The following is a 24,361-nucleotide window of genomic DNA, read 5'->3' as shown; positions in this document are numbered from 1 at the left end:
TACATGGCTTTGAAGGATAGTTTGTAGATGTAAACATTTTCATTATGTCATCTTACTTTTTTCACACTAAAACATAGAGAAAAGTTTGGAGTTGACATTATTTATTTATATATTATTATGATATTATCTTACTGATCAAATGTAGCTAAATGTAGCCCCTGAACTAAAATGAGTTTAACACCCCTGAATTACAGTGATTGTTTTGGTGGTTTTTAAAAAGGGCGGTGTTACTTTTCGCTCCACCCTTCTCCGCCTTTGTTTTCCCGGAACCGGAAGTGCCGTCGCAGGTACAGCTCCATCCAGCAGGAGCCTGTCTCGGTCCGGTGACAGTTGTAGTTGAGTCGGACTCACGGCTAACGTTAGCTCGGGTCGGGCCCGTGTGGGTTAGGGTTGGAGCCTTATCTCTTTACTTGGTACCGTAAACATTATGGCGGCCGCGGATCCCTGGTCCTCGAGTGACGGCGGGCCGGCCAGCTGGGGAGGATTCCCGGCCGGGGAGAGCAGCAACGACCGCGACGGACCGGGAGGCAGCAGCAGCGGCAGCGGGGAGGGCGAACGGGAGCGGGACCGGGCCACCTTCGAGTGCAACATTTGTCTGGACACTGCCCGGGACGCTGTCATCAGTATGTGCGGCCACTTGTTCTGGTACGAGCCGAGGGGGGTAGGGGGGGTTGGGGGTTGGGGCTGGTAGCGGGAGGTGGGTGGTGTTGTTGTGTTTGTTTATACCGGACTGTTTCGGCCTCCTTTAACCGTCACTGTGAGCTCCTCCACGCGCCGGGTCACGCCTATAGCTCCGCGCGGTGTAGTCTGGAGCTCGTGCCCGCAGTAGTGGAGGAGATCACAGCGGCCGAAGTGGGCTCGAGACAGGGTGGTGCTGTCCTGATAATAATACTGTAGTGTTTGTTTGTTTGTTTGTTTGTTTGTTTGTTTGTTTGTTGGATGTAATGTGAACTTCAGCCCTCTGTATAAATGTGTTCTGTCTCTGCACATGTGATCTACTCTGATCTGGGGAGGAATTAAGTGGTTCAGGCTCAGTGGTGGTGGAAGTACTCACAGCATTCATTCATTTTATACTGTGAAAACACCCCACTACAAGTAGAACCTGTATGAGCATTATCAACATTAGTATGTAGAATATGAAAGGGAAATGTAGTACCTGTGCAGCAAAATGACCAAGTATTGAGAGCTGTTGGTGAAGAAAAACTACTTATTAAAGACTATAGAAACACTCCACTCCATGTAGAATCTATATGAGCATTATCAACATTAGTATGTAGAATATGAAAGGGAAAAGTAGTACCTGTGCAGCAAAATGACCAAGTATTGAGAGCTGTTGGTGAAGAAAAACTGCTTATTAAAGACTATAGAAACACTCCACTCCAAGTAGAACCTATATGAACATTATCAGCATTAGTATGTAGAATATGAAAGGGAAAAGTAGTACCTGTGCAGCAAAATGACCAAGTATTGAGAGCTGTTAGTGAAGAAAAACTACTTATTAAAGACTATAAAAACACTCCACTCCATGTAGAATCTATATGAGCATTATCAGCATTAGTATGTAGAATATGAAAGGGAAATGTAGTACCTGTGCAGCAAAATGACCAAGTATTGAGAGCTGTTGGTGAAGAAAAACTGCTTATTAAAGACTATAAAAACACTCCACTCCATGTAGAATCTATATGAGCATTATCAGCATTAGTATGTAGAATATGAAAGGGAAAAGTAGTACCTGTGCAGCAAAATGACCAAGTATTGAGAGCTGTTAGTGAAGAAAAACTACTTACTAAAGACTATAAAAACACTCCACTCCATGTAGAATCTATATGAGCATTATCAGCATTAGTATGTAGAATATGAAAGGGAAATGTAGTACCTGTGCAGCAAAATGACCAAGTATTGAGAGCTGTTAGTGAAGAAAAACTACTTACTAAAGACTATAAAAACACTCCACTCCATGTAGAATCTATATGAGCATTATCAACATTAGTATGTAGAATATGAAAGGGAAAAGTAGTACCTGTGCAGCAAAATGACCAAGTATTGAGAGCTGTTGGTGAAGAAAAACTGCTTATTAAAGACTATAAAAACACTCCACTCCATGTAGAATCTATATGAGCATTATCAGCATTAGTATGTAGAATATGAAAGGGAAATGTAGTACCTGTGCAGCAAAATGACCAAGTATTGAGAGCTGTTAGTGAAGAAAAACTACTTACTAAAGACTATAAAAACACTCCACTCCATGTAGAATCTATATGAGCATTATCAGCATTAGTATGTAGAATATGAAAGGGAAATGTAGTACCTGTGCAGCAAAATGACCAAGTATTGAGAGCTGTTAGTGAAGAAAAACTACTTACTAAAGACTATAAAAACACTCCACTCCATGTAGAATCTATATGAGCATTATCAACATTAGTATGTAGAATATGAAAGGGAAAAGTAGTACCTGTGCAGCAAAATGACCAAGTATTGAGAGCTGTTAGTGAAGAAAAACTACTTATTAAAGACTATAAAAACACTCCACTCCATGTAGAATCTATATGAGCATTATCAGCATTAGTATGTAGAATATGAAAGGGAAAAGTAGTACCTGTGGGGCAAAATGACCAAGTACTGAGAGCTGTTAGTGAAGAAAAACTACTTATTAAAGACTATAAAAACACTCCACTCCAAGTAGAACCTATATGAACATTATCAGCTTTAGTATGTAGAATATGAAAGGGAAAAGTAGTACCTGTGCAGCAAAATGACCAAGTATTCAGAGTAGGGATGTAACGATATGAAAATTTCATATCACGGTTACTGTGACGAAAATTATCACGGTTATCATTATTATCACGGTATTATTGAAATTGTTCTCAAAATGTTCAAAAAGTACTTAAACACACACTGAAAGAATTTAACCAAGTTATATTTAAAAAAAACAAAACAAAACAAAACATAAAATAACATGTACAATGTACCTTCTGTTGCAGAAACATTCAAATATTAACCCTTAGTGGTCTGAGTCTATTTTGTCAGTTTTTCAGTTCTTTTGTATTTTGCCTTTATATACTATATAAGCAAATGTTTACTATATCCATGTTTGGGATCTTTTTTTCCAGCACAACTTCATCTATATCATCTGCTTATTATTTTTTTCACTTTCACCTACTATATCAACACAAAAGGACAAAAAACACACAAAAAATATATAAAATCCGATTTGAAAATGTGTATAATTTATTACATAAATAACACAAAGATGCTTAACGAACCTTTTCAAAGACTTTAAAAGTGAATATTGGTTCCAAATATTAGGTATATACAATTAAAACTGTAATAAATTAAAACTATACTCAAATATTTGACATAAAAGCATAGCTTTACATATGTTTTTTTCCCCTAAAAGTGCTGTAATCAAACACGGTTATCATGATAATTAGAATTCAAACGGTAATACTAACCGTCTGGAATTTTACCGCGGTTTATCATTATACCGGTAATCGTTACATCCCTAATTCAGAGCTGTTAGAGAAGAAAAACTACTGAGTAAAGACTGTAAAAACACTCCACTCCAAGTAGAACCTATATGAACATTATCAGCATTAGTATGTAAAATATGAAAGGGAAAAGTAGTACCTGTGCAGCAAAAAGACCAAGTATTGACAATCAGAATCAGTTTATTTGACATTTGCAGAAAAACTGTATTGGAAAGGAGTTGCGAGAGCTCAGCATAAAGATACTTGACAGACCATAACAAGGTAAAAAAACAAACAAACAAACAAACAAAAAAAACAGTGAGAAATTAGATAAATAAGAGTATATTATCAGCATATCAGCATTAGTATTTTGAATATGAACATTCCATTACAAGTAAAAGGTATTAACTACAACTATGTAGAATATGAAAGGGAAATGTAGTCACTGTGCAGCAAAATGGCCAATTATTCAAAGCTGGTAGTGAAGTAAAACTACTTATTAAAGACTGTAAAAACACCCCACTACAACTAAAAGGTATTAACTACCACTATATGAGTATCATCACCATTAGTATGCAGAATATGAAAGGGAAAAGTAATCAGTGTGCAGCAAAATGACCAAGTATTCAGAATCAGTTTATTTGCCATTTGCATAAAAACTGTTTTGGAAATGAGTTGCAAGAGCTCAGCATAAAGATAGGGTTTGGGTATATGAAAGACAGTAACAAAGTAAACGGTAAAAAATAAAAATAAAAAATTAGAAATTAAATAAAAAAGAGTAATATCATCAGCATATCAGCAGTAGTATTTAGACTATGAAAGGTCAAAGTAGTCACTGTGCAGCAAAATTGCCTGTCAGAGATATTTTGGATGCATATTACTGCTGTGTTAATGTGTGTGTTGCATTTTACTACTGTTACCAGGTTGTTTAATGTACAACAGTGCATGTGAGAAGCACAGAAAGTTTTCATGAGTGCAGATAAATAAGGGAAGGAGGATCATTTAAAACTGTAAAACTTTAGTCCTCATTTTGTGTTATTACTCATGTTGCCAGGTGGGGAAGCTTATAATTGTCAGGTGAAATATTAAATATTAAGCTGAAGTCACTACATGGTGAATATGTGTGCGATTGTTTTTCATTTGAAATTTAAAATCAAGTTTAAAGATACTAAATACATGGCCACTTGACTCATATGATGTTAAATTACTATGAACTCAAAGCACATCTACAAGAATTGTTATTATTTTATTAGAATAATACAAGAAAATAGAGGTAATCTTTAATATTTGGATGTGCCAGCTCACATTTTTAGTCAAAAATACAGTCAGATGTGGCAATTTTGAGCATTAGTGATAAACTGAAGGATGAAATCTTGCTTTCTGGGTTGAGTCTGAACTGTCTGGGGTGTGCCTGTTTGGAGATATGTAGTTTAAAAGCTGTAATGTGAAATAACTTAACCTGGCAGACAAAGAAGTGGAGTAAAAGGTACAATATCTCCCTCTGAAATGGAGTGGAACAGACGAATGAAGATGCATTAATAGGAATCAAAGTACAGGTACATCAGCAGTAAAAATACTATGGCCTCAGCTGATGATGTATAGTTTGTTTGGGAGAAGGTCAGGCCGGGGTCACCATCTTGAGTCACATATTAACTTCACTCTTTCAGTCAGAAACAGTCTAATTATTCACTCTGTGTTTACTCAGTCAGTTTGCCGTATAGACAAATGTTTTGTCAGTCTTCTGCACATGCAACAGTGACAGGTGATACTCAAATGCTGCTTTGATGTGAGGATTTTTACCTCTTTCTTTTGGCTAAACTGACATCACTTTTTTTTCCCGAACTTACCTGCTAGGCTATATTTCATAGTTTTAAGGCATATTACCAGAACCATCAGCCTCAACAAAATGACATCGGTTGTTAGCGGCGGCTTAACTTTCACGTTTCCATTGTGGTTCTACTGCTTTGCCGTATCTTTGTTTTAATCTTCAAACTGCTTTGTGTTGAAAATGTACACATGTTGAGTCACGTGTGCGTCTCATTCATGAGTTATGAGTGTTGACTAACAACGGTGAGGCTGATGTGAGATTAGGGCCAGCATCAGGGTCAAACCTGGAGCTATGCTAATTATTCAGTTGTAAAAGTCTGCATGAGTCACTGGAAAATGGTAACTCCTCTCTATCTTTATGATAACAGCATATAGTTTTTAGAGATTGTGGAGTATGTACTGGAAACAGAAGCAGGTCGAGTGCAGAAAAAGGTCAAGGCAACGCATTTTGGTGCCTATAGGAAGGAAAGAACATAAACATTGGTCTTTGTGGATGTTTTTTCTCGTCATCAGTGGGTTTGACCTGGAAAGTAGCACCTTTTAATGCAACAGAAGCCAAGAGAATGGATGTTTTAGTTAGAGTTAGAAGTGGCACGGAAAAAAATCTGTATTTGCTGATCATGGCTCTGAAAGTGGCTGATGTTGTCAAAGATTCTCAGCTGGAATCACTGAATTTAGGGGAAAACGAGAGCTCTAAAAATAATAGTTACTCACTTTTAAAGATTTCTTTTTCTTTTTTGTCAGACAGGTGGAAAAAAAGTAGATTTTTTTTTTTGGCTACAACCTGTAGCCTTCCTTAGAGGGGTCGCATGATGTTAATGTGACATGTCACTGTCAGCTGTTTTATCCAGGTTACTCACTTTTTTACAGTTAGTTTAATAGTCATTTGACCAAATTTTCCTGGAAGGGGTTTTGTATCAGATGATTAGTGTGTGGTCATTTCTTTTCCTGATTTGAATGACATAAAAATAATTCTGTTAATCCAGGTTTTGCGTTCTGAGAATGAAGAAAAATGCAATCAGAAAATTGAGATGAATCCTCAGAATACCTTTGTTACTCAACACAAATTCACAATGACACCTGTTTGCTTCTTTTATATTTTAATTGTGAATGCGCTTCTTCAGTCATATGTAGCATTCAGCTTTAGTAAAGAAAGACAATTGAGAAATCATGTAAATAATTCATAATTTTGAAAAAAAAAAAAAAAAATCAAGATTTAAGGCTCGTTTCTGTAGGATGATTATTGATGGTTGTCCTTGTCCTCGATGAGTACCCTATTTCTTTATATACATCTTTTTGTCTTTTTGACTGACTGAAGTGTTCACTACCAATGTTTTTTTTTTTTTTTTTTCAGAATTTAATATTTTGGCCATATTACCCTTATTCTCATTTACAACACACTATGGATCGACCTATAGTACAGGCACTGAGCCCAAGATATTGAATAATAAACAGCTGTCTCGTATCAAGTTAGGGCATCTTTATTTATTTCAGTTCAGTTACACTTCAGCCACCTAAAAAAAATCTGGCATTTTTTTTATTTCCTTCTATTTACAGTATTTTCATCTCTTTACTTTGCAGCCAAACAGTCCTTTCTTTTTGCAATTAACATTTTATTGACTTCTTTTTTTTTTACACAAGTAATAAGACAACCAAGAATCCACCAACAGTATGTGAAGCCGTGACGGTCACTTCACCACTGACTACCTCTTTTACTGTTTTTCATTACTGCCTGGAGGTCCATGAAGCGTTCCTCTTTACCGTTTGTTCAAATATATAATGCCTATTGAAACAGTAGCATAATAATAATTATAATAATCACCATTACATTGACACTTCCTCCAAATGATGAAATACCACAGCCTTATTTCTAATACTACATCCCATAGTTGACCTTTAAGTAGTAGAATGCCACGAGCCCCATGAAAACATGTACTAAAGAGGTTTATTTAGTCGACAGTACGTCACCCTCTTATAAGCAGCCAGCTGTGCCATTGTTGTTTTTTCCCCTCTTATGTCTTCCTCATAGATTGTATTGATTTATGCTCATTCGCTTTGAGCAAAAGGCTTGTTGCTGTAGTAAATGAAGGATCTTGGGCTCTGACTAATACTAATGTTGTGAGTCGTAACACACTCTACACAGTATCAAATCAATGGAAAACATGAATATGCCACTGTTAGAATTCAGATGTTCTTTCTGACGGTGGTCTATAGTTTTTAAAGCCCCCAGACTCCAATGACAAAAGCATTTATTTTACCTCTTATATCCTACCGCTGCCTCCATCAAGCAAGTTTATTTGTTAGTTTATTATATTTTTTCCTTATCTGTACAAGCCACAAAACAAGCTCTTTTTCCATAGTTTTCCTATGGCATCTTACTTCATCACCATCCTCTTCTACTTCTCCAGAAAGATGCTTTGACTCTTTGACATGCTCAGAACAGTTAGTCTTCTCAACTTTCCATTATAGTTTTTTAATCTACTGTTAGATTAGAAGACTCGCCTTGTAGCAATGTAACTTATATTAGACTTATATTAAACTTATATTAGCTTAAGGAAAATTTCCTCAAAACAACATAGAATTACAGATATTTCCAAAGTTTGTACAATAAAATAAACCTGTATATGTAGTTTAAGTTTGTCCATGCGTAGGTGAGATTAACACTTTAATTGTTGGTCCAGTTAGAGGTTGCTTTGTGTAGAAAAAATCTCTTGCAGGTGAACTGAAGCTGCTTTGTTGTGGTCTGATGTAACCCAGTTGCCGTGTTACTGGTGTTTCCCCTCCTTGCCCTCCTCTCCCTAAAGTTCAGTGCAACGTGATGTAACAGTGATGTAAAGCTCCGCAAGCAGGAAAGGTGCTGACGTCAGCTTCACTGCTGCAACTTTACATCAAAATTTCATCTGCGCTGCAAGAAATGATCCGCCAGGACAATGAAGTGACATGAAGGCGATATAGTTGATGCAATATGACGAAGATTGGTTTGGAAGCAAAATAACTATTTACAATGAAACACAAATAGTACTAATAAATCTGATTATAGTACACTTTTAGCTAGTTTTCTCAGTATTATGTTAAAATGCTTATGTCTTATTTAACTAGAATAAATGTATTTTAACCAAAACATTTATTATACACAATATTACTGAATATATTTTAAGTCAGGCATATGCAGAGTCATATATTGTAGTGTGTTCCCAAAGTTATTGCATTTAATAGTACTATTTCAAAGAAAGATTACGTCTCATTTCCCTTAAATATAAATCCTAAATAAACATTTTTCTTGTTTGCATCTATTCAACTGAAGTGGCTTTTTTCTCTGACACAGTTTATTGCTTTGTGTAGCTCATCTGGCATTTCCCCAGGGGTTCAGCTGCAGCAAAACACAACGCCCGCTGCCAAAATGACCACAAAAAACAAACATCGGTCACTCGCACAGCTTCCTGTCTTGCACCAGAGGCTGTAGCTGTTTACTTTTGGTGTTGGATATTCTTGATGGCGTTGAATTGTGGCTGACAAATATCCAAGAAACAGCCTCCATTCCTGCTGAGCAAGCTCTTCTTTATGATAGATTGCCCCCCTGACACCCCCCCCCCCCCTTTTCCATATTCCATTGGGTGTTAGAGTGAATATTAAAGTACCAATAGTTGATAGCTGCCCTGCCATAAATAACCCGACTGTGGAGAGTCCAGAGGGATGATTTGTGTGAAGGAGAAATTTACGTCGCTTTAATATTTTGAGGTTAATGAGCAGGTGGCATCTTTATGACCCGCAGGAGCAGACGTCTTAGTTTAAGTCCACTCCGACTGCGCAGAAAACACTTCCCCTCCGCAGAATGAGACCTCATTGCATTAGAAACAGACACATCAGATATTAAACAGATCAACACAAGTAGAGCGAGGCTTTTTACAGGCTCGGTCCAGGCTGAATCAACCAGAATTTAGTCATCTTTCCAGTTTATGTCATGGATTTTCTGAATATAATTGACATGAGAACATCTAAGCTCATGGGATGTTGCAGAAAAGCCAAATACTTGCATATTTTTGAAAGTGTGGCCTTCAGAGATAAATGTCCTCCTTGTGTGTATTCTAAGCCTCAGTAATGGCTTCTTTTTCACTGAATTTGGCGGAGATTCACTCTGTACACTAACAATTTAGACAATTTATGTGCATTTGGGCATATTCTTAAAATCTACCACTCAGCAGACGCTTAAAACATATTTGAGTGTTGAACAAATAAAAAATTGCAGTGTTAAAACAAAACGAATGTGATATCAGGACTCACGTATAAATATAAACGCCACTTTTAATTGGCGTGTTATTTGTAGGCATTATAAGCTTTCACGCTTTTATGTTCACGCAGGTATTAGCACCCGTCCAACCTGAATCAATGCATCAAATACCGTGCGCTGACAGTTAGCAGTTAGCGTTATGTGAACCGGAGATCTTGGCGTCAATTCACACGCGATCAAATGGCGTCAAATTACATGCAAAGAGGTCGAAAATGCGCACGTATAACACGCCAAATGCCGTAACAACTAGCATACAACACCATTTCATGAGATCATTCTCAACAAACCTAACCAGACTAAATAAAAACATGCACCATGGTTCAGACATCCAGAGGTAAAGGTGACGCACCTTACCTCACCAGGAGGTATTATTCTCTACTTAAGGGGTGTCCAGTCCTAGTCCTCGAGAGCTACTGTCCTGCATGTTTTAGATGTTTCCCTCTTCCAGCACACCTCATGGTCATCATCACGCTTCTGCCGATCTTGATGATAGGCTTATCATTTGAATCAGGTGTGTTGGAAGAGGAATACATCTAAAACATGCAGGATAGCAGCTCTTGAGGACCAGGATTTGGACGCCCCTGATCTAGTTCCTCTTCTTTCAGGTCAATGTTTGTGGCTTGTCAGTCTGAAGCATTACCCTTTTTCTTCTCTTTTGCAAAAAAAAAAAAAAAAAAAAAGAAGAGCTTTGCGTTGCCCATTCAGTGACAAACCCAATTAGCGAGGAGCTGGGAGAAGAAATGACCACATTAGTAATGGCTGGTGTTGCTGAGGTTCCGGTCTGTCTTTACCTTCTGATTTGGACTTACTGTTATGAAAATGAGCGTCTGCCTCTGTTTAAAATGGTCATATTTTGCTAAACCCACTTTTATTAGTCTTTGGTTCATTTATTTGTGTACTTGGACCCTAATAGTTCATAAAATTTGAATTTGAACCCTCCAGGTGCTGCAAAGCTATCTTTATATTCATTTGGCAAAAACTGAATGGATTTCTACAACCTGTTTCAATTCATTCTTAATTTGTTACATCTATAACTAGTTACATCACGACATTTGCACATATAAGGTCAAGACTTCTGATGAACATTTCTCCGAGTACGACATAATTGTTTATCAGCAGCAGCGGTTGTAATGAAAACTGAAAATATGTCCAAACTTCAAGCCGATTTCTTAAAATGTTCAGTTGTTGGTTGTATTATCGAACACAAGTGGTTGAGCGGGACAGAGCAGCACAACCAACAACCTGGAGGGGGCGGGGCATGAAGTGGGTCATTTGCATTTAAAGGGCCAGCACTTAAAACGACCTTTCTGGTGTCATTACTCAGAAATAGGGTTGAAGATGGACCTGTGGAGTTGAATTAATGAAGAATTCAGACCCAAGCATAGCATTTACAGTTTATGTAGGCCACAGGGAAATGTTTTAAAATGCATAATTCCATTTAAAAAAGCAAAATATCACTGCTTTAACAGATCTGGTGTGACTGAGCGAGCAAACACTGTGTGATCAGGACACACTGAAAGGCTGTCTACTTCTGAAAAATAATGCGGGTACTTTCAGGTCACAGCAGATCGACTGTGCATGCGGCCACATGTTGAATCACAGCTCAATGCTTTATTATGTTAACTCAGGCCTTATGCTTTGTTCAGTTGTTTGCATCCAGAGGAATGCCGTTCTCTGCAGAAATCTGATAGCTGCTGTTACTCTGTTACGGTCCACATCGAGCCGAGCTGTGAACTCTCAAAACCTGGGCACTGACACCGGGACATGTATGGTTGTCGGTGTGTTTGGACCAGCGGGGTATTTTCTTCACTCATTATTGAGTCACTTGGTTCAGTCTACCTGAGGCATTTTTTCATGATTCAAAGATACAAAAACAAGTCCTGCCTGTTCCTCTGCATAATATCCGGAACTTTGCAGAAGCACATTAATGCTGTTACGAGTATGAAGAAAAGTCACACATGCAGCATAGCATTAAGTCTGTCATTATTATTAGTTTCTCTGGTGAAAAGCTTTTATCGCAGGGACGTGCTTATCTTGGGGTTGCACATTATGCCGCCTGTTTTGACCTTTAGAAATTAACTTTTTATCACTGAGCAGAAGTAAAGTTTCTCTGCATTGTGCTCTAATTAAAATGGTTTAGTAGGTATGATGAGGGATGAAATTATACAGAGGGTGTTCACATGTATGCAAGTTTTTACATTAAAATGAAATGAAACAGCAAAATAAAACACTGATATTTACATTATATACACTTAGAAGCATATATATATATTATGCAATAGTGTTTAAGTGTGAAGAGAGACGTCTGTAGTTTGATATTTTAAAGAAAAAAAAAAAACACTGCTCATTAGGTGAGGTTGTGACACTTTGAGTCACAGGTGTCAAACATGCGGCCCAGGGGCCAAATCCGGCCCGCCAAAGGGTCCAATCTGGCCTGCGGGATGAATTTACAAAGTGCAAAATGCAAAAATTACCCTGAAGATGTGAATAGTCAAGGGCATCAAACTCAAAAATAACAGCATAATAACCTAGAAATAATGACTCCAAAATTTCTTCTTGGTTTAATGTGAAAATAATATGACATTATGCCTCTAAATAATGGCAACACCAATTTTTTCTCTTTGATTTATTGCAAAGAACATTAAATTCTGATATCCTTTAACAAGAAAATGTCAATAACCTCAACAAATATGAACAACCTGAAATGTCTAAAGAAAAAAACCTGCAATTTTAACAATATTCTGCCTATTTTGTGTCTTTGTAGATCTGATCCATAATAGACATGTAGGAATGATAAGTTGAGGCAAAATATTGATCAAATTGTACTAGTTTTTCTTCAGAAATTTCAGTTTTTTCCAGTTATTCACATCTTTTTTGTTTTGGATTGAAATAGTTTCATCATTTAATGTTATTTTTTGCACTAAAAAAATTTGGAATTGTCCTTATTTATAGGTTTTTCTGTTATTATTTTACTGGTTCGGCCCACTGGAGATCAAATTGGGCTGAATGTGGAACCTGAAAGAAAATGAGTTTGAGACCCCTGTTTTAAAGGATAGTTTGTATGTAATTTTACTTTTTTCGCTCTAAAACATAGAGGAAAGTTTGGAGTTGTCATTATTTATAGGTAATTATGTTGTTATTTCACTGGTTCGGCCCACTGCAGATCAAATTTGGCTGAATGTGGCCCCTGAACTAAAATGAGTTTGACATCCCTGCTTTAAGTATTCAAATATAAATGCATGGAAAAAATCTGCAAAAATCCACCTAAATGCACCATTGCACCAAGTTAGAAAAAAAAAACCCACACATACAGAGAATCACAAAATGATGAAAAGGCCCAAACTTCAAAAATTCAGAACTAAAAAAAAAAAGCAGTAGAGTTAGAGCTGTATGATTTTTGCACAGTCCCATGAATTTAATAGAAATTTTCACATGGACGTTCTCAACACGATCCCTGACCTAGGCTCCAAGCCAATGAGATACTGAGCTGTTTCCATCATGTTCTTATGGCCTGGGTGAGTTGGAACAGAATGAGTCATATCAAATACTCAGAGTTCACCATGTACAAACCAAGAGAATATGGAACATAGTGATACATGCTACGTGAACGAAGAGCTTCAGCCATAATAAAACAGCAGGTGGAGTCTGTTGTAGTAAATTAATAAACACACTGTGTGGCTAAAGTCCAGAATTTTGTTTGTGTGTATGCTGATGAAAAAGATGCAAAAAGTTCACCTGACTTCAATGTTTCAAGTAATTTGTGAAAGAAAAAAAAAAAATAGCAGGTCTTATTCTGTACAATGACATATACACTAATTTGATACTTTTTAAGATAGAAATGCCATATCATACTTTTATTAACTCTTCAGCCCCTGACGTGTCTGTGGTGAGCGTTCTGAATCAAGGTTATAATAATTCTGGATTTTTCATTATAGTTTAGTTTTATTTAGTTTGAGTTTTTTTTCTCTAATTCAGTTAGTTTTTATTAGTTTTTGTTTTTTTCTAAATGCTTAGTTTTAGTTTTTTTTATATCTTTTATCTTCTTCTCCATCGTATTCAAATAAATCCCTTACAGAACTCTGCTACTTTCTCCCAACTTTAGTCTCCATGTTTCTAGGTAGAGTGGGGACGAGAAGACGACTCTAAACCACATGTGACGAGAAGTGACGGACCGTTAAATATCGTATGGTGCCGCTAGCTAAAACTGCTGGAGGGAAATAAATTGATTTCATATCAATCTGACGTTGACAAAGACAAAAACGAAGGGAATTTTATCCATAATTTTTATACGTTTCAGTTAGTTTTGTAAGCACAAAATACAGTTTCAGTTAGTTATCGTTTTTTTCTTTTAATTGTCGTTTTTATTTATTTCAGTTAACGAAAAGGTTTTTTCAATTCTAGTTTTCGTCATTTCGCTAGTTTTCATTAATGATTGTAACCTTGTTCTGAATGTATGATTTATTTTCAATATTAGTAAAAATTCAACCCTTTGTTCAATAGGAAAATTTCAAAACGTGCTGATAGAATAGACCTTGGACTTTTCATAGATATCTGAGCATGCTCAGTGCACCCCCACCACCTGTGGAATGGGGGGGGGGTAAACCACAGAGCAGTGAGTGAATTTGGACTTTTTTTTTTTTTTTACACCGTTTTCCTTGTGTTTTTTTTTTTTGTTTGTTTGTTTTTAGTGTTGTTTGCAGTGTTGTGGTGATTTTCCTTTCTTTGTTTTTTTTCTTGGTTTTTACCGAGTCTTGACTGTGTAACTGCTTTTTGGAGTTCAACCAGGTGTCAAAAAGCAGCTGGACTGATTTAGAAAAAACAGAACCACAAAATAAAAACTACTGGGCCAAAATTCAAATAGTTGTTGTTCAGTGTGTTCCAGTTCACAGTTCATGTTTAACATCCTAAATCTTTTATTGATGTACATTCTAAGTGCTTTATTTAGTAAAAACCTGTCAAATTTCAATTCCTCTTTGTCTTTTTCTGTTATTTTATCATTTTTTGACCCTGAAACACTCAGTAAAACAAAACCACTGAACACTTTTATGACACTTCTACTTCTACAAATTCACAGCAGCACGTTTACCTGGAATAATGTCTCAGGGGTTAAAGGATTTAGCACTAAACATACACATTGTTTACCCTGTTTTCGCATACATTACATGTTTTTTGATGGGGGATGGTAAAGGTTCTCTGTTAGACTTTGAACAGACAGAAAGTAAGAAATAAAAGAAACAGAAAAATAAACTGCCATAAAGGAGTCTGTATTGACCAGAGCCACTTAAGACACAACAAAAATCTTCTCTAGGTGCCGTTATGTGCCGTTACAACGATCCGAGTGACAAGATATTGGCGACTATGTCTTCTTCTTCCTTCTGTTTTTGGCTCCAACCCAAAACCTTCATCCTGCTATCCCACAATGCAGCAGCAGGTCAGCCTCTGCGACAGCTTCTGGGGCAGAGCGCTGCTAACTGTGGACAACAGATGGAGTCAATTAATACGACCGATGGGGAGCAGGGGCTACTTTAATCAGCCATCTTGTTAGGAGCAGGTGTCTGTAGGTGGGTGGGCTTCGGTGGGCCGGATACTGACAGGTAACAGGAAACTGGGACATTAATTTAGCCAGGACCAGTTCAGTCTACCCACTCAGATTAAGTCGATTCATAGAAATAATCAGTGTTGTTAAAGTGTGAGAATGTAAATTAACTCTTTGTTTTGTTCTGTCTTTACAGCTGGCCCTGTCTGCATCAGGTCAGTACTTTTTCTGTATTTGCTCATTGTTAAAAGCTTTTGACACTTATGTGGGTATTTTTTAGTATTTTCGCCAATTAGACCTTCTGTGGTTTTACCAATAAATAACATAATGAAGTATGATTGTGAAGTAGGGCTGGAAGATACAGACAAATACATACAATTTCAGTTCACTCCAATTCAATTTTTTTTATCTGTACATGAACTCAGGATTGTGGTTTAAAATATTTTTGTTTTTATTTATTGTATTACATTTAACTATTTGATTTTATTGTTTTATTTATGGTATTGTTGTAGTTTTATGTACTTATTTATTGTTTTTAGTGTATTTATTTTAATTGTTTTATGATTTTTATGATGTACAGCATTTTGGAAATGTTGTTTAAATACGTTATATAAATAAAGTGGATTGGATTGAAAATATATTCTTTGCCAAAATTGTACACCACATATAGTGAATATTTTCTTTGACAAAATTATACAACACATATAATGAATATCAATGAAAACAAGAAAAAAGTACCGCTTGCAATGGTTTAAAAAAAGTAAATACAAGAGACTTTAACAATGAATATGTTACAGGATAGTTTGAGTTTTGTGGACCAAGAAAAGTCTTTAGAGGAACCACTCATTCGTCAAATTTTCCAATCTAAACCTAAACCTCAATTAAAGCTCCATGAAAACCCATGGTCAAACCCATAAATCAAGTAGTCTGAGAGGAAATGAGGCTTCTGCATCTACTCCTGTCTTGTTGTTTTCAGGCTGTAGAGTCTCTACCCTATGATGCCCCGATTTTAGCCTATCACAGGTGTTTTCAGACTGGTAGGAGGGGTTTAATACATGATTGACAGCTCACACCTATGGCCTGCCGTCCCAGACCGATGCTTCAAATGATTGATATGGACATTGTGTTCCTTTTATTCTGTTTCGTCTGATTATTTACAGAACAGAAGGAATTCTTTTAATCGCTTCACTTTAATATGAAAAACAAAGCTAACAGGACTACAGAGGAGATCTGTACTGGATCTGGATGTGGTAGCACTGTTCCAAAACTCACCTTGGTTTAACACATTATTACATTAACCTATTAGCATACCGCGTGGTGGTGGTGGTGATGTAACCTCAGCATGGAAACTACTCCCGTCAGTTGACTAAGTAGAGCTTAAACATGCTAATGCACTTAATGCCTCTGTTGACCACCTCTTTCCCTGAGACTCCACACGTTTGCAAAGTAAAGCTGCTCACTGTGTAGTCACAAAAGAAATACTCTAGTGAAAACAGCAGTTGTGGGAAAAAAAACACTATATTTATATGCGGCAATTACTTGAATAATATTACGGTTAGGTAATCTACTAAAGGCATAACAACTCTGGACAACTACAAATTTCCAAATCCGAACCCCACTGGAAACCTCTGGAATGTGGCAAGACCACTTAAAACAGATCTAAAACAGTAGTAGTAGTAGTAGTAGTAGTAGTAGTAGTGGTGGTAGTAGCAGTAGTGGTGGTGGTAGTAGTAGTAGTAGTAGTAGTAGTAGTAGTAGTAGTAGTAGAGGCGGTAGTAGTAGTGGTAGTTGTAGTAGTAGTAGAGGCAGTAGTAGTAGTGGTAGTAGTAGTAGTGGCGGTAGTAGTAGTAGTAGTAGCAGTAGTAGTAGTAGTGGTAGTAGTAGAGGCGGTAGTAGTAGTGGTGGTAGTAGTAGTAGTGGCGGTAGTAGTAGTGGTAGTAGTAGCAGTAGTAGCAGTGGTGGTAGTAGTAGTAGTAGTAGTGGTAGTAGTAGTAGCAGTAGTAGTGGTGGTAGTAGTAGTGGCAGTAGTAGTAGTAGTGGCAGTAGTAGTAGTAGCGGTAGTAGCAGTAGTAGTAGTAGTAGTAGTGGTAGTAGTAGTAGTAGTGGTAGTGGCAGTAGTAGTAGTAGTAGTGGTAGTAGTAGTAGTAGTGGTAGTAGTAGTAGTAGTAGTAGTGGCAGTAGTAGTAGTGGTAGTAGTAGTAGTAGTAGTGGCAGTAGTAGTAGTAGTGGTAGTAGTAGTGGTAGTGGCAGTAGTAGTAGTAGTAGTAGTAGTGGCAGTAGTGGTAGTGGTAGTAGTAGTAGTAGTGGCAGTAGTAGTAGTAGTGGCAGTAGTAGTAGTAGTGGTAGTGGCAGTAGTAGTAGTAGTAGTAGTAGTGGTGGTAGTAGTAGTGGTAGTAGTAGTGGTGGTGGTAGTAGTAGTAGTGGTAGTAGTAGCAGTAGTGGCAGTAGTAGTAGTAGTAGTAGTGGTGGTGGTAGTAGTAGTAGTAATTGTAGTTGTAGTAGTAGTGTGGATAACTTGTTTTCATTGCATGACTAAAAAATAAAAACACTGCATCTTTGGTTATTTTTCAAATGTTCTACCTAAAAATCAACATATAAACACACACCCAGATCTGAGAAAATATAGAGTTTACTGTTTGTACTGAACTAAAGATCGACTGGTTATTGGTCAGCGGATTCATGACAGTATTGTTATTTTCTCATCTGATAAATGTGTTTAGAACATGTTGCTGCAGCTCTGTTATAGAAACATCTTTTTTTATGTCACTACATAATGAGACTCATATTAGAGTTTACTTTCAAGTATGCATGTAAGAAATGCTACTGGGACCTCCCTAAAATTTTTGCATTTTTGAGGCATTTTTAAACATTAAAAATGTGCCTTTAGTCAGAATAGTCCATATTTTAATGGATTATGAAAAGGAAATAGTCAGAGACATCAGTATTCTTACTATTGAGCCCTGACAGGAAGTCATATGGACTTTAATTTAATTAGTTGCGTTCTCCTCCAGTGAAAGTTCCACCCACTTCTATTGGGAGAGTGATCTCCTGCATCGAGACCACAGGACTCTAACATAGAGACAGAACTTAAACTCACAAATTTAAGTTATTATTGATTCTTGATAGAACATGCGGGTGAGGTACAGGGTTACTGGTCCTATTTTTGGTGAAAAGGATAGGTTGTAAATGTCAACATGTTTTCATGTAATTTTACTGTATTTACTCTAAAAAAAAAAAAAGAGAAAAATGTGGAGTTATCATATACAGTTTATATGATTATTATTGTATTTTACTGGTGTGACCCACTTGAGATTGAATCGGGCGCATGTGGCCCCTGAACTAACATGAGTTTGACACCCTTGATTGTTAACATCTTAACCCATAAAGACCCAAACATCCCCCGTTGACCAAAAGCATCTAATGATCTAAACCAGGGGTCTCAAACTGAACGTACATGGGGGCCGCTGGAGGTATAGTCTGGGTCCGGCTGGGCTGCATTACAGGGTGGGGAAGCAAAATTTACAATTAACATTTAGTTGTTTTTTTCTCAGCAGGCACTACGTCAATTGTTTTGAAACCAAACATATATTGATGTCATAATCATACCTAACACTATTATTCATACCTTTTCAGAAACTTTTGCCCATATGAGTAATCAGGAAAGCAAACGTCAAAGAGTGTGTGATTTGCTGAATGCACTCGTCAAACCAAAGGAGATTTCAAAAATAGTTGGAGTGTCCATAAAGACTGTTTATAATGGAAAGAAGAGAATGACTATGAGCAAAACTATTACGACAAAGTCTGGAAGATACTATTAAAGAAGAATGTGAGAAGTTGTCACCCGAATATTTGAGGAACACTTTGCGCAAGTTTCAGGAAGTGTGTGAAGGCAGTTATTGAGAAAGAAGGAGGACACGTAGAATAAAAACATTTTCTATTATGTAAATTTTCTTGTGGCAAATAAATTCTCATGACTTTCAATAAACTAATTGGTCATACACTGTCTTTCAATCCCTGCCTCAAAATATTGTAAATTTTGCTTCCCCACCCTGCAAGTATTCCACAAAAATAAGGGCTTCTTTACTTTCCTCACAGCTAGTAACATGCACTTTTTGATGAACTTGCCTTCTTTGACTGGCTTTCCGGCCCTAACAATCATCTCACCCACCACGTAGCTGCTACAACTGCTGCTTTATTCTCTTTACTTGCTTTCTTGAATAAATCATGTTGTCTCAATAGACATTTTTTAACATTGGCGACCTGGTTCTTTCTCTCCTCTCCCTGGTATTTTGCAAACTTCTCAGCATGTCTAGTTAAGTAATGACGTCAGACAGCGGCACATTTTAGAGACATGGCTGGAACTGGGGGATGGCAGATATTTTCCATCCACTTGGTGTCACTCCGGAATATGTTTCAACAAAGTGACTAACGTTCATACTTCCCCAGGTACTTTAGCTTGAAAACCGTTGACAATAAATGCCGCTGAAAGTTGTCACAAGACTATCTACGGTAGCCCATAAACAATACAAATAAATACAAATAAAAGCGTGGCAAGACTTAGCGTTTGAGAACTATGTGAGGGCCACACTAACGCTGAACTTTGATGCCAAGTAGGGGGCCACAAAATATCATCCCGCGGGCTGCGAGTTTGAGACCCCTGATCTAAACTGTTCACCCACTAATTCTATTAATACATGTAAATAATTGGTGTAGAATACAGTTTGTCATCTTTTCATGGTCATCAGATATGACCCATTTGGACATTCAGAGGCTCCGTAGTTACCGTGGAAACACTGTCATCTTCTACAACATTGATTCACCAGTAAAACCCATGGAGTTGGATCAATGACAGTGGATGGAGACACTTGGTTTATGTTCAGTTAATGATAGATTGTACTTAAAAAAAAAAGTCACTTTTTCTTCAGTTTTTTTCTATTTCGATATAATAACTTTTGACTTTACTCTGAGCTTTTATGAACATCTAAATGATCAGTCAATTAAACATAGGAAAATAGATGGTTTTCACTGGAAAAATGGAAAATTCAGAGGATAATATTCTAATAAAGGGTGATAAATCACATAGGGATGGTTAAATAGAGAGAAAAATGTATTTGGGAATTGCCACAGAAGTTACACTGGGTCCTTATGGGTTAATTATAATTTCATCTCATATGCCAGTTTTGGCTAGCGGGCTGTATGTTTGACACCCCTGGTTTTAGATGAACACTCATCAGGAACAGTGTTTGTCCTGTTTTGGACTTATTCAGTGGTTTTCTCCTCAGTGGCTGGAGACCCGGCCCAGCAGGCAGCAGTGTCCTGTGTGCAAAGCCGGCATCAGCAGAGAGAAAGTCATCCCACTGTACGGCAGAGGGAGCTCCAGCCAGGAGGACCCCAGGTAAAAAAATAAATAAATAAATAAATAAAAATAAAAACACTGAGTGAGGAGTCATCAGTGTGTGTGTGTTTACCTCACAGTCGACTTGTTTCCGTTCCCCAGGTTGAAAACTCCACCTCGGCCTCAGGGACAGAGAACAGAGCCAGAGAGTCGAGGCGGGGTGAGTCTATCTGTACTTGTGCAGACGGTGCTTCATGTGCGTTTCACTGTCTGACTGTTCATCTGTGGCTGCAGATGTTCCAGGGCTTCGGCGACACTGGCTTTCACATGTCCTTCGGCATCGGTGCTTTCCCCTTCGGCTTCTTCACCACAGTCTTCAACACCAACGACCCGTTTCACAGAGCAGGTAAACCCGCAAATACAACACCCTGATTTCACATGAATCTAAAAGAGATGATGAATGAATGATTGACTTCATAAATATACTGGAACGACGGAAATGAAGTAGAACCAGCTTTTCAAGTTCGGGGTAAATTAAAGTTCCTGTGGTGGAAAAGATGCTGTTGTTTCTTTAAAATGTGCTTTGTGCTTTGCTCGTCTTCATAAACCTGATCTGCACTATCATGTTTGAGTGGAAATCACCAGTTTTTTGTTAGACACAAAGGTTTTTGTTTTTGTTTTTTTTTGCATGTTATTTCCATGACATGAGTAATAACTAGGACTAGAATATGTTAAAATGTGAGAAAACATCCGATTTGAAGCATTAAAAATGTTTTATTTCATTGTTTTCATATTACTTTTTTACGGAATAGGATTAAGGCCACTGGACTTTAATCTCAGAATTCTGACTTTAAACTCAGAATTTTGACGTTAATCTCAGAATTCTAACTTTTTTTTCCAAATTCAGACTTTTTTCTCAGAATTCTGCTTTTTTCCCCACAGAATTCTGACTTTAAACTCAGAATTCTGACTTTTTTCTTACAATTCTGCCTTTTTTCCCTCAGAATTCTGACTTTAAACTCAGAATTTTGACGTTAATCTCAGAATTCTAACTTTTTTCTCCAAATTCTGACTTTTTTTCTCAGAATTCCGACTTTTTTCTCAGAATTCTGCTTTTTTCCCCTCAGAATTCTGACTTTAAACTTAGAATTCTGACTTTTTTCTTACAATTCTGCTTTTTTTCCCTCAAAATTCTGACTTTAAACTCAGAATTTTGACATTAATCTCAGAATTCTAACTTTTTTCTCCAAATTCTGACTTTTTTTCTCAGAATTCTGACTTTTTTCTCAGAATTCTGCTTTTTTCCCCTCAGAATTCTGACTTTAGACTCAGAATTCTGACTTTTTTCTCCGAATTCTGACTTTTTTCTCCGAATTCTGACTTTTTTTGTCCGAATTCTAACTTTTTTCTCCGAATTCTGACTTTTTTTCTCAGAATTCTGACTTTAGACTCAGAATTCTGACTTTTTTCTCACAATTCTGCTTTGTTTCCCTCAGAATTCTGACTTTAAACAGAATTTTGACGTTAATCTCAGAATTCTAACTTTTTTCTCTGAATTCTAACTTTAACTCAGAATTCTGACTTTAAACTCAGAGTTCTGACTTTAACTCAGAATTCTGACTTTTTTCTTACAATTCTGCTTTTTTTCCCTCAGAATTCTGACTTTAAACTCAGAATTTTGACGTTAATCTTAGAATTCTAACTTTTTTCTCCGAATTCTGACTTTTTTTCTCATAATAATAATAATAAGAAGAAATACATATTGGACCTTAGTTTATTGTATTTTTTTCCAGTGGCCCTAATCCTCTTCCGTCCTTTCTGATATTGGGTTTTAAACACATTTCTTTACTTCAAAAATTAAATGTATGGACATTTTTGTAACTCCGTGAAAAAAAAAAAAGGATCGCATTTTTTTTTTTTTTTTTTCATGTATAAGGAGGAATAAAAACACTTAAGAAAAAAACCTTTACTAAGGTTCTCGTAATTCATGCATGAAAGGGTTAATAAAGTATTGTGGTATTGTGACAGACACTGGAGTAGTTACGTCTTACTCTGTCTTTTTCCAACAGATCAATATGCAGGTGATTACCAAGGCAACGGTAACCTCAACAACGGCAATAACAACTGGCAAGACTCCCTCTTCCTCTTCGTGGCCATCTTCTTCTTCTTCTGGCTGCTGAGCGTGTGATGAAGAAGAGGACGGGGCGCGACGGAGAGATAACAGACAAGCGAATTGACGACCAGGAGGGAGGAGTGCAAAAATAAATAAATAAAAAAACCACACACACTTAGCTCAAGCCACAGACACACACTCATGTTACATTTCTTAGCAGGTACTACTAACTTGGGAGAGCGGTGCATTGTAAGATGTTGGATTTAAAAAAAAAAAAAAAGGAGAAAACAAAAAAAAAGCAGGAATTTTGGCTGTCCTCCCAGAAAGGCAGATTCACCTTCAGCCCTACCCAACTGCTTCCTTTTTCGTTTTATGCAAGATACACTTTCTGAAGTAAGTGTTGTGTGAATCCCAAGAACAGTTAGCCCTCCCTCTCTACCTGCACCTGTAGATAAAACGCACAGAACAAGACAGTTTGAGGGGCTGGCGGGGAGGCGGAGGACACAGTATTATGTCAAATTAGTTTGTTTAGGGCCGGAGCGTCGCTAAATCGTAAGTGAGCGAAGAAGACGAGACGTGGGCGGAGGATAAACGGGGGAAGTGACTAATTCTGTTTTCTGAAGGTTTATTCTTAAAACAGGAGCCGTGATGACAGAGGGTGACAAAACTGGGAGGAGGAAAAGGAGAGGGAGGGAGGGGAGGAGATGACATAGGTGTTGCTATGGTAACCCTTCCTTTCTCCAGAAGGCCAAAGAGTAGCAGATCAAGTCAATACACGTACATGACGTCAGGGGGCGAGAAATGTAATTATATTCCTGTTTACAGATGAAAAAAAAAAAAAAAAAAAATCTAGAATCTGATACTTCAAAACAAAACTGGGATGGAAATGGACAGAAATAGCACAGATGGATGCATTTTTTTTTATATACATGTCTTAACAACAACTGCCATTGCACTGTGAAGTCATTTGTATACACACCTGTCCTAATGGTCCTGATGTGATTGCAGTGTGTGTTGGCACACTTGTTGCTTTTTTTTTTTTTAATTTCTTTCCCTACTCAGTTCTCTCCGTAATGAGAAAACCTCAAGTGGGTACTTTTTTTTTTTTGTTTTTAATTTTAAGGGCCAGTTCCTCTGTTTGACAATAAAAACCCATGTGACATACAGTTAACTAGAGAGGAGAGTCGTGCTCTTGTAAAAGTAGCTACATTGGAATGCTACACAACTGATTTAGCCTAATTTGGGAGGAATTGTAAAGGTGAGCATGCCAAGAATTTACCAAGAATGACGAGCAGCAGTTTGATGAATTGCGTCCCAATGGGATAAAATATAAACCAGTTGTTTTTCTGTTTTTGTTTTTTCCCCCCCTGATTGTATGTGTCTGAGTGAGTGTATAAACATTATATATTTGTATATATGAATATTGTAAATGCAGTTTGTACGTGTTACCGAATGGACGACCAGCCAGAGAGCGCAGGAGGACCAGATGTACCTACGTGGCCTCCAGACGCTTTGTCAAGAGTAAAATGATCTGATTCCTGGTTTTCACAAATTGTGCTGAACTTCTTTGTTGATTTAATAAAAGGCCTGCAGCCTAAAACCAATCTGTCAACTCTCCTATGAAGTTAATAGTAAAAGTTTCTTTCCCTACTAATGTGACTTAATGTGATTCACTGTGCACATTTAGGATCTCCCTTTACGCTTCACATCTGTTTTAAAAAACAAAAGTGTCACCGTTTTAATCCAAAGTAAATGCTAAAAAAAAAAAAAAGGCCTTTGTCTGTGCTCGTCTGAA

At 37.2% G+C, this 24,361-nt stretch overlaps 1 protein-coding gene across 1 annotated transcript; it reads left to right on the top strand.

The window, feature by feature from the left end:
• The first annotated feature begins 275 nt into the window (after window positions 1-275).
• Window positions 276-24,361, top strand: rnf5 (ring finger protein 5). The gene is made up of 6 exons (XM_030147529.1): window positions 276-645; window positions 15,315-15,333; window positions 20,401-20,513; window positions 20,616-20,673; window positions 20,748-20,859; window positions 22,523-24,361. Exons 1-6 carry the CDS (start codon window positions 428-430, stop codon window positions 22,639-22,641), a joined length of 639 nt encoding a protein of 212 aa, XP_030003389.1. The 5' UTR covers window positions 276-427; the 3' UTR covers window positions 22,642-24,361.

The sequence above is a fragment of the Sphaeramia orbicularis genome, chromosome 11, assembly GCF_902148855.1.
Source record: "Sphaeramia orbicularis chromosome 11, fSphaOr1.1, whole genome shotgun sequence".
NCBI lineage: Eukaryota > Metazoa > Chordata > Actinopteri > Kurtiformes > Apogonidae > Sphaeramia > Sphaeramia orbicularis.
The sequence above is the reverse complement of the archived record's forward strand: the minus strand, read 5'-3'. Positions and strand labels throughout refer to the sequence as shown.

Excerpts from the sequence above, each read along its gene's own strand:
- rnf5 (XM_030147529.1), top strand. The coding sequence starts at position 428 with ATGGCGGCCGCGGATCCCTGGTCCTCGAGTGACGGCGGGCCGGCCAGC. Across the intron at positions 20,514-20,615 it reads TCCAGCCAGGAGGACCCCAG|GTTGAAAACTCCACCTCGGC; the intron begins GTAAAAAAATAA and ends TCCGTTCCCCAG. Across the intron at positions 20,674-20,747 it reads AGCCAGAGAGTCGAGGCGGG|ATGTTCCAGGGCTTCGGCGA; the intron begins GTGAGTCTATCT and ends CTGTGGCTGCAG.